This window comes from Chrysochloris asiatica, unplaced genomic scaffold (assembly GCF_000296735.1).
Source record: "Chrysochloris asiatica unplaced genomic scaffold, ChrAsi1.0 scaffold00187, whole genome shotgun sequence".
Taxonomy (NCBI): domain Eukaryota; kingdom Metazoa; phylum Chordata; class Mammalia; order Afrosoricida; family Chrysochloridae; genus Chrysochloris; species Chrysochloris asiatica.
Genome location: NW_006408705.1, coordinates 2981972 through 2993152, shown reverse-complemented (window position 1 = coordinate 2993152; position 11181 = coordinate 2981972). Strand labels below are relative to the sequence as shown.

The window sequence follows — 11181 nt, the reverse complement described above, 5'->3', positions numbered from 1 at the left end:
GGCAGCATCGATGGACTCAAGCATGGCAACAGTAGTGAGGTTGGCCCAGGATCGGGCAGTGTTTCATTCTGCTGTGCATAAGGTCACTATGGATCAGTACCGATTCGATGGCACCTAACAATAACAACAACATCTGCTCTGCAAGAGAAAGATGAAGCTTTCTGCTCCTGCAATGATTTAAAACCTTGAAAACCTTATACAGAGTCGCTGTAAATAGGAACCAACTTGACTGCCCTTAACAACAAGTCTTATGTAATGAGCCCTAGTAGCAGGGTGAGTTATGAGTTGGGCTGGTAGCTGAAAGGCCAGCAGTTCAAATCTACCAACTGTTCCTTAGGGGAAAGATTTACAACCTAAGAAACTCTATACAGGATCACTATGAGTCAGAATGGACTCAGCAACACACAACCACTACCACCAAGTCTTATGTGGAGTCCTGGTGTGGTGCTGTAGGATAAACACTGGACTGCTCACCATAAGGTTGATGGTTCAAACCCACCAGATGCTTCTTGGAAACGCTATATAAGGTTGCTATGTCTTCTGCACTTGACAACAACAACAAAGCTTTGTGTAAGGAGCTCAGCTGGTACAGTAGTAAAGTGTTCAGTTGCTAAATTAAAGGTCAGCAATTCGAACCCACCAGCCTCTCTAGGAGAAAAATGTAGTTGTCTGCTTCTATAAAGATTTCAGCCTTGGAAACTCTATGGGGGCAGTTCTACTCTGTCCTATAGGGTCTCTAGGAGTGGGAATCACCTGATGAGCAAGGGGTTCTAAGACAACTGAAGTTAAGATCTTCTCTTATAAACACAAGCCATTTTGAGGCAATTCTCTCTGTTTCTGTTCTGGGAAATCTGTGTTGTCTTGGAAATTATAAGAGGATTCTAAGGTCATCTGTTGCTTTGTTACACTGTCTCATTAATGAAAAGATCTAGTATCTTCTGTGCCTGCCCAGAGTTGGAGGATGAGGAAGAGTGGAAAGAGAGTGGGGTGTAATGATAAGGGAGGCCAGCCTTCCAGGTGTCAGGTTCTATGTTATTTCCATCCCTTGTGTTATTTTATTTGCTCGTCACAGGAACACTATGCAGTGAATATTATTATTTTGCTTTTAAGAGAATATATCCAGGGAAATTTAGCAACTTGTTCAATGCTACATACAGATATGACCTTAGATTATTAGCTCAGAACTTGTACTTTTTTACAACTTTTTAGTCCTCAAACTGACATCTTGCTCCTGAACACTGTAAAGAGGTCTTTTGCAGCACATTTGCCAAGTGCAATACATCTTTTGATTTATTGACTGTTGCTTTCATGTTGATGGTGGATCTAAGCAAAATGAAGCCTTTGACAACTTCAATCTTTTCTCCATTTATCATGATGTTATTTATTGGTACTGTGGTAAGGACATTTGCTTTCTTTACATTGAGGTGCAACCCATACTGAAGGCTGTACTCTTTGATCTTCATCGGTAAATATTTCAAGTCTTCTCACTTCTAGCAAGCGAGGTTGGGTGATCTTTATATTAATCTTGTTGCCACACTCTTCTTCATATAATCCAACTTCTCTGATTATTTGCTTAGCATACAAATGGAATAAGTAGGGTGAAAGAATGCAACGAGGATGCGTACCTTTCCTGATTTTAAACCGTTCAGTATTCCCTTCTGTTTAAACACTGCCTCTTGGCCTCTGTACAGATTTCTTATGAGCACTATTAAGCATTCTGGAATACCCATTCTTTGCAATGTTATCCATAGTTTGTTATGATTCACACAGTTGAATGCCATTGCATAATCAATAAGGTACAAGTAAACATCTTTCTGGCATTCTTTACATTTAGCTAAGATCTATCGAATGTCAGCAGTGATATCTCTAGCTCACATCCTCTTTGAAATCTGGCTTGAATTTCTGGCAGCTCTCTGTTGATACAGTGATTTTGTGTATCCCTTCCTTCTTCTTTTGATGTTTTCTGCTTCATTCAATAGTTTGCCCATGGAATCCTTTAATTGCAAGTTGAGACTTGAATTTTTTCTTCAGTTCTTTCAGCTTGAAAAAATGCTGAGCATGTTCTTCCTTTTTGGTTTTCTAACTGCAGGTCTTGGCACATTTCATTATAATAATTGATTTTATCTTTCTGAGCTGCCCTTTGAAATTTTCTGTTCAGCTCATTTACTTCATGATTGTTTCCAGTTGCTTTAGCTATTCTATGCTCAAGAGTAAGTTTCAGAATCTCTTCTGACATCCAGTTAAGTATTCTCTTTCTTTTTTGTCTTTTTAATGACCTTTTACTTTCTTCATATATTATGTTCTTGATGTTATCCAACATCTCTTCTGATCGATGGTCATTAGTATCTAATGCATCAAATCTGTTCTTGAGATGGTCTCTAAATCCAAGTAGAATATACTCAAGGTCATATTTGGCTCTAGTGGACTTGTTTTCATTTTCTTCAGCTTCAGCCTGAAATTGTATGTGAGCAATTGATGGTCTGTTCCACAGTCTCCCCCTTGATGTCAACTGATTTTGTATTTATTTTTCTTAGTAGGACCTTACTGATGTTGGGTAGTAGTGAGTTTTGATCCAAGACTTATTGGAATCATGTGTAACACTTTACCTTCTGTTCCATGGATCCTAGGAGAAATGTTTCTTTTGGGGGTGAGAAAACAATCTTTGCCTTCTTAAGTATAGTGTTCTACACTCAAGGTCACAAGATAAAATACTCCAGTTTCTGATAAAGGAGAAAATATTTTGTAGGATCACAGCAGTTGCTTAAAATTTTGCACCATGAAGATTGAGGCATGATTTCAGATTTAGTTTATGTGAACCTTGTTTAAAAAGTTATGATATTACAGGATTTTTCAATTGATCAGGATTTCTATCAAGACAATGTGACAAACTCTAGGAATATCTAAACCTTACACCATCTATTTTTCAATTGAGATTATTATGGGTTTCCGATATTGTGATCACCCTAATAATTACTGGGCACCCTGGGGAAGGCATATTTTCTATCTCTTTCTCTGCTGCCTGGCCAGCTGTCAGCAGGTCAGCCTGCTGAGTGCCCAACAGAGACCAGGGTGAGGACGAGCTGTAGTTTTTAGAGGGGTAGGGATTGAACAGGTTCTTGGTGGCACCAATGGTTTGAGCTTGGTTACTAACTGAAAGGTTGGCTGTTTTAATCCATCGAGTGGTGCTGCAAAAGAAAGGTCTAATGATCTACTTCTGTAAGATTATGGCCATTGAAGACTGTATGGAGTATAGTTCTACTGTACCTATGGGGTTGCCTTGAGTTGGAATGGTCTTGATTGTAACAGGTAGAGATAGAATAGACATGGTAGGACCAAGGAATAATGTTAGGGGAGATAACTGATCTGATAGATAACATTCTACAGCTAAATATTTAATTTGTTTTATTTATTACCAAAATTACACAGAGATAGGTGCATTTGGGGTTTGCCTTTCAGGGTAACAGTTCTTTCACTTGGTCAGTGTTTGTGTCTTGACAAACCTTGACTCCTTTGTTTTGCCTTATCTAGAGTATGATGTTGCTAATAAAGAATGTTTAAATAATTTGTTAGGTTTTTAGAAATCCATATAGACTTACTTTGAGTGTATAGAAGTAGCATAAATTCTTCCAAACACTTCATTAGAGTTATCAATAAAAGATTTCCTATAAACATATAAGGAATTAAACATGTTCTAGAAGGATCTATGTGCAGTACACTTAGGGAAAATGCTTTTCACCATCAACAACTCCAGAGGAAATGTACAGAGAAACTCTAACTTTTCTTTATGTCTTTCTTTCTTTCTTTCGTTAATGCTATTATAGAATTTCAACCATGAGATCATCTGGAACCCTTACCACCCCAGAAGGTGATAAAAATTTAATTACCCAATGCTCCATTGTTTTATACCTTCCTAGAGGCAGAAACTCCCTGTAAAGACAATCAAAATCTTGTAAAGTAGATAACACATGGATGCATGGGGTTTCAAAGCAGTTAAAGCTTTTTCTTCTTTGTATCATCACCATCCTTTTCTCTCAGAGCCTCTATCTGGACTGACTGGGATTGGCTGGAAAAGGCAATAGGGAATCTCAGAATTTGCTACTAAAATAGGAATGTTACATAGTTAGAGCAAGGTTAGAAAGGGATCTCAAGTCAATCTCGGTATGACCTGTCTCAGCAGGAAACAAGCCAACCTCAGCAGTGAGGAATTCTGAAAAGACTGGTGGGGGAGAGAGGAGATTGTTTTCAGAAGAAATGCAGTTTAGTTCATAATAAGCTGAAACCTGAAAAACAAGACTCAAGGAAACCCTATATGGACCAGTTCTCCAGATTGGCTTCTTGGGCACTCCGCTGACAAAGAGATATGTAAAGAAGAAGTCAAATTGTCTTGAGGCTTCACCTCCTCTTTAGCAAGGTGGATGCCTGTCCTTACCTCTCTGTAAGGACGTCTATGCTAATAAACCTATCTTTCATTTCCCTAAGCCTCTTGTATCTCTAACTTCTTTTGCACAAGAAAAATGTGTTAGCCTTCCTAATTCTTTAGAACAACAGTAGCACGGTTTCAGGGACTACTGTTGGAAACCAAAGAAGATTTATTCTGGAATTGTTTTTGTTTGTGTTTAAACGAGTTCACTAGTATGGAAGCACCCCAATAGTTTCTCAAAACAGGAGTTACAAAACTCCCAAAGGTTGTGGCCACCCACAGGGGGTCCTATTTCCCTGCTCATCTCCTCCTCCGGCTATTTCTCTTTTTATGAACAACTTTCTTACTTTGAAAACTCTCTCCTTTGTGACCTGTCAGGGGTTCGGGCAGCTGGTTTGCAGTTCAGAATTTCTACCATGTACTGAAGGTCAACAGCATTCAATGAAACACACAAGGAGGTTTCGAGTGCTGTCTTGGATTTCTAGGATCTGTTTTCTTGTTGTTGTTAGGTGTCATTGAGTCGGTTCCAATTCATAGTGACCCTATGAACAGCGAAACTGGCTGGTCCTGCACCATCCTCAAAATTACTGTTCTGTTTGAGCCCATTGTTCCTGCTGCTGTTGCAATTTATCTTGTTGGTGGTCTTCCTCTTTCTTACTGAACCTCCACTTTTCCAAGTATGATGTACTTTTTCCAGGAACTGGTGCCTCCTAACAACATGTCCAAGGTATGAGAGACAAAGTTTCATCATTCTTTCTTTTAAGGAGCATTCTGGCTGTACTTCTTCCATGACCTTGGTCTCTGTTCTTCTGGCAATCCCTGGTACTTTAAACATTCTTCTCCAACACCATAATTCAAATGCATCAATTTTACTCTGATCTTCCTCAAATTTTCACATGTATATGAAGTGATTGAAAATATCATGGCTTCGCAAGAACACCCAAACTTGCAGATAGTACCCATTTGACCTAGCCTTGATGGCTTGATAATCAGAACTTAACTGTTGTTGTTATGTGTCGTGGATTCCAATTCATAGCAACCCTGTTCAGGGTTTCGGAGGATATAAACCTTTACAGGAGCAGAAAGCCTCATCTTTCTCCCCTGGAACAGCTGGTAGTTTCGAACTGCTGACCCTGAGGTTCACAACCCGATTCATAACCACTATGCTTAGAACTTAACTAGAGGAAGATAAAAAGAAAACAAATTTTGATAAAGGAAATGAGGGTAAACTGCTACAATTTGATGAACTTGACCTATATTCATGGAGGTAGTAGCTTAAAATACCAACAGAGAGGGACGGAGTCTTCACATCAAGTATCAATGCTATCCCCTTTGTATACAGGGTAAATAGGGATGGGCAACTTAGACATTGGCTACCTAAAATGAGAGGGCAATAAAGGCATGAAGTGATTGGCTTACAAGGTTTCAAGAGGGAGTTTAGTTTAAGAGTGTGGGGGGGAAGAAAGAGTCTCCACTGAATAATTTTCATCTTGTCTTGGTAGCATTCTTTAGAAGCCAGGAGAGAGGTTCACAGAAGAAATAGGTACGACTGAGACTCTAATTTGGACTTTTAGCCTTCACAACTTTGAGAAATACGTTTCTGTTCTTTAAAACCATTGTGGTTTTTTTGTTTTTGTTTGGTAGCACTAGGTAGCTAAGGCAGTACCTTTATATGTATTTATTTAACAAACACACAGAACACTTACTATATGCTAGGTGTTGTTTTAAGAGCTTTATAAATATTAACTAGAACTCAGTTCTTGTAAAAGTCCTATTTCATTTAAACTGTCCATCAGCCCTGAATGACTTACTAGTGCCAATTGGTAAAGCTGGGGCTCAGAGAGATTCCAACTCTTGTTGAAGCTTGTGTTAATTATTAAGCATCAGGCCGGGAGCCAGTAGGAAGCTGAGGCACACTGGTCTTCCTGGCAGCACTAGGACCTCCCTGTGAGCCTGGGATGGGAGCAGGAAGATAAGACAGGAGGCATAGGAGAAAGGAGTCCCAACTTTGTGTTTTGAGAACTTGAACCTTTAAAGAGCAAACTGTGTTGACAGAGGGAAGCAAGCGGTGCTGTGATTAATGAACTCTCCAGAAAGCATACCCCACCTGGGAGGGGTGGACAGGCATTGTTCTGACAGTGGAGAAGTGGTGAACAGCCTAGTGATGACCGGCACCATGTGTCCTATCAAACCCCTTGCTGTTTAGTTGACTTTGACTCATAGTGATCCCATCCATGTCAGAGTAGAACTGTGCTCAATGACTGATATTTTGGAAGTTGGTTGCCAGGACTTTCTTCTGAGGAACCTCTGGATGGACTTAAACCTCCAACTTTTCAGTTACAGGCTGAGTGTATTAACCATTTGCAAAATTTAGGAGCTCTGTGCATTTTACTAGAGGTTTAATTTAAAGCATCAATCCCTCAAGGCTCTTCTTCGTTCTTAGACGTGTCTTCTAGTTCCTTTTTTTTCAAAATATGATAATGTGATCATGGGAGGCAGCACTGGTACAGGGGATAAGTCACAATGTGGAAATAAAAAATCTGCCATTTACCAAAATAATTAAATTAGACTCAGTATAAATTAGTATTTATGGCTCCATATGATAAGCACGAGGAGCTCTGGTAGCATAGTGGTTTCGAATCAGGCTGCGAACTTCAGGTTCAGCAGTTCGAAGCTACGAGCTGTTCCTCGGGAGAAAGATGAGGCTTTCTGCTCCCGTAAAGATTTACAGCCTCGGAAACCCTGTACTGGGTCGCTATGAGTCGGAACTGACTCCACGGCACATAACAACAACAACAAATGATAAGCACTGGACTTCGAACCATAAGGTTTGAGCCCGCCAGTTGCTTGGTAGGAAAAAGATAAGGCTTTCTTCTCTGGTGAAGAGCTAAAGCCTCGGAAATGTTATACAGGGTCTCTGAGTTGGAACTGACTCGACAGCACTTAGCAACGACAACCACAAAAAGGATTAAGTATACATGTGCTTCCTTCTCCCATGGGGAGGAAGAAAGATTATGGCAAAGTTTGTGGGGAAGCAATAGAGGTGTCCAGAAAGGATTGGAAGAGAAATTACAAATTTGCTGGAAAATTCTAACTGTAGGTGCAGGGCTGGTGATGAGGGAGATTTTAAAAAGTAAACTTTGGAAGCCTTTCAAAAGCAGGATAAAGACTTGTGATTGGCAACTGCAAACCTACCGATCTTGATTTCTTGATTCTTGTTCCTGAACAAAGGTCACTTGGCTGCAAAATCCTGGATTTTTTTTTTTTTTTACTTCATTGTCCCCATCTTTGTTTACCTAATAAGGAAGGAAGGTCAGCAGAAGTGAGCCTCTCTTACTGTTCTTCTTTCTACAAATCGTTGAGCAAACCAGAACTTCGCTGTGAAAGATGGCTGGGGACTCAATCCTGCTGGCTGCTGTGTCTGTTCTCTCTGCCTGTCAGCAAAGTAAGAGTCACAGGAGTGTGTGTGTGTGTGTGTGTGTGTGTGTGTGTGAGAGAGAGAGAGAGAGAGAGAGAGAGAGAGAGAGAGAGAGAGAAAGCGTGTGAGAGAAAGAGAGACTTGTAACAGTCCAGAATTCGTTCTCTTAACTGGACATTGTGGTCTTTCAGAGATCAGAGATTCTGCATAATCTGTTGTTACAGCCCACGGCTTCAATTCAAATGAATGCTTCTTGTTAGTGCCCTTTAGTCAAACTCATAGCGATCCTTTATAGGGTTTCCCAGGGTGGCTGGTGAGTTTGAACTGTTGAGTTTGTGGTTAGAAGTCTAGTGTGAGCACAACTGGAGGAAATGGGGTATATACATTTGTTAAAAACGAATGTTCCAAAGGTAACATGCCTGCTTTGAAACCATGGTTCTGATTTCTTCCTGATATTTTAATTGGTGTGTTTTCTTATGAATTCCATATGGCAAGTATGATTTTTTTTTTAATCCCCCAGAATTATAAGCTTCAGATTAAATAGTTTATTCTAAGTTTTAAAACACCTACCCAGTAGGAATATTTAACGTCCCAAATGATGCCTGGTTAAATAGAGGACAGCCCCCCCTCCCCCAGGAGTCAAATTTGCTCAATTCATATATTATCTTACCTACAATAACAGTTTATTGGGGTCCTGGTGTGTCACTGTAGGATAAGCACTAGACTACTACCTGGAAGGCTGACAGTCCAATCTACTAGCCACTCCTTGGAAATCCTACGCAGGGTCACTATGAATCAGAACTGACTCAATGGCATAACAACAACAACAACACAATGCCAATTTATGACTTATATTACGTGAGGAAAAAGGGTCTGCACTCTACTAAACAGGACTTCTAACCGAGAGTGTCATTGCTTATTTTTATAAGTGTGTATATAGTATGTACCAGGAAGTAGGGCAGAGTTGTGTGGCTCAGGTTACCTAAGCAGCTGGAATGAGGAAGGTACACATTAAGGATAAAGTCCATACACACTAAATATCTTGCCAGTCTGTTCTGTGTATTTATTATATTATATATTATACCTTCTGACACACATTTAATGTTTGGTTAATAATCATTTCCAAAGTGAAGCAGGATATTTATTAAAGAACTATGAGTAAAAAAATTATCTGCACTCCAGTTACATGAAAACACCCGCCATGTCCACAGTTGATGATAATATTGAGCGTGCACATGAAATGATTCTGTCGAATAGAGGAGTGACAGTGGATTATGTGGCAAATCATTTGCAAATCAGCCATGGCTCTGCCTATGAAATAATCCACAACACACTTGGGTTTTGAAAAGTTTGTGTGAGATGGGTACTGAACCAACTCATGGAAGAGCAGAAACTGAAGCATTTGGACATTTGCAAATAAAATTTGGACCCATACTCGAGGGAAGGTAAAAATTCTTTAAAAAATTGTTACTGGTGATGAGACATGCATTCATCACTACGAGCCTGAGAGCAAATGACAGAGTAAGGGATGGAAACATCCTCAATCACTGACCAAAAAAAAGTTCAAAAGTTAACCATCAGCTAGAAAATTGATGTTTACAATTTTCTGGGATTCTCAAGGGGCACTATTGAAACACTATCAGGAAAAAAGTTTTAACAATCAACATTGAAAGCAGCTCTTCAAATAAGAAGATTCAAGTCTGATGAAGATGTGAAGACAGCAGTGCCTTTGTGGCTCGGAGCTCAGTGTGACATTCTTTAATAAGGGAATACAAAAGCTTGTTGACAGGAGGACAAAGTGTATTGAAAAGCAAGGAGATTATGTTGAAAAATGATGTATTTGTCTTTTCTAAAAGTTGATTAAAATGAACTCTACAGCCAGAGTGCAGATAATTTTTTACTCAACCTTGTACCAAGGAAGTATTTGGGACTCCTGATATGATGCTGTAGGTTCACAATACTGGATTGTGAACCACAAGGTCAGCAGTTCAAACCCACAAGCTACTCTTCATGAGTTGGAACTAACTTGACGGCACATAACAACAACAACAACAATGAAGTATTTGGTGGCAGCGTGGGTTAAGTGTTGGATTGCTAACCAAAAGTTCAGCAGCTGGAACCCATCAACCACTCTGAGGGAGAAAGAGGAGGCTGTCTGCTTACATAAAGATTTAAAGTCTCAGAAACCATACGAAGCAGTTTTACTCTATCCTATCAGGTCATCATGAGTCCCAATCTACTCAACAGCAGTGAGTTTTAAGGGCGCACTTAGATCTTAAGGATGAGTCTCAGCTGCCTGACCCACGTAGTCTCATATGGACTGGTGATGCAGAAAACTTCAAAGTAAATTCTGGAAGCCACTTCTAAGCAGGATAAAAACATGTGATTTCTAACCTCAATCCTAATCTGCCTTCTTGATTCCAGGGACCTCTAAACTTGTGTGTGCTCTCACTCCAGGACTTCAGAGAGGGAGGGGGAAGGTCTTGGGCACTGGCAGATGCTTTACAACCATCTGTTTGATGCTTGGTGCAGAGGACAGTGTGAGTGAGCTAGGGGGCAAAAGATCAGAAGGCTGGATGAGAGTAGAAGGAATTGGAGAATGGTGATCGGTGGTGTTTTGTGATGAACAGAAGCAAATATATATATATATATATTCCTGGTGTAGAGCTGTGAGCTAATGCATCAGACTACAAAGTCATTTGAACTGCAAGGTTGATGGTTCAAGCTCAGCAGCTGCTCCTTGGGAACCCTATACAGGGTCACTATGGGTTGGAATCGACTCGACGGCACTTAACAACAACATATATATTTGTTGTTGTTGTTGTTGTTGTTAGTGCCTTCCAGTCAGTTGCAGCTCAGAGACCCAGTCGAGGGTTTCCAGGTAGAAAGTGAAGAGTGGAGGTGTTCTGGCAAAATGTCTATTTATAGTGTTAAAGCAGAATACACTCTAGAGAATTTTTATGGCATTCTTTGATGAGCTGCTTGGATGACCCTTACCCATATTGCTTTATTTAAGGTGAACTGATTATATGGCATGTCACATAATGGCATCTGGGCAAGTATTTGACTAAACAACTGTGGATACCATGGTCTAACTGAGTTGACACCTAAAATGAACTAGCACAGTGCTCAGCAAGCAATGATTAATGATAAAGTAGAGAATTGTGAATGTCTTAGTTATCTGTTGTTATTGTTGTTGGCTATTGTTAAGTTGGTTCCAACTCATAGTAAACCTGTGCACAACAGGATGAAACACTGCCTGGTCCTGCGCCATCCTCACAAATGTTAACCTTGAGCCTATTGTTGCCACTGTGTCAGTCCATCTTGTTGGGGGGTCTTCCTT

At 40.0% G+C, this 11181-nt stretch overlaps 1 protein-coding gene across 1 annotated transcript in view; it reads left to right on the top strand.

The window, feature by feature from the left end:
* Nucleotides 1–7807: 7807 nt before the first annotated feature.
* MGST2 (microsomal glutathione S-transferase 2) overlaps nucleotides 7808–11181 on the top strand; it is a 51361-nt gene continuing 47987 nt past the window's right edge. The window contains exon 1 of the mRNA XM_006872234.1: nucleotides 7808–7865. Within this exon, the coding sequence (XP_006872296.1) occupies nucleotides 7808–7865 (58 nt within the window). The remainder of the gene's footprint in view (nucleotides 7866–11181) is intronic.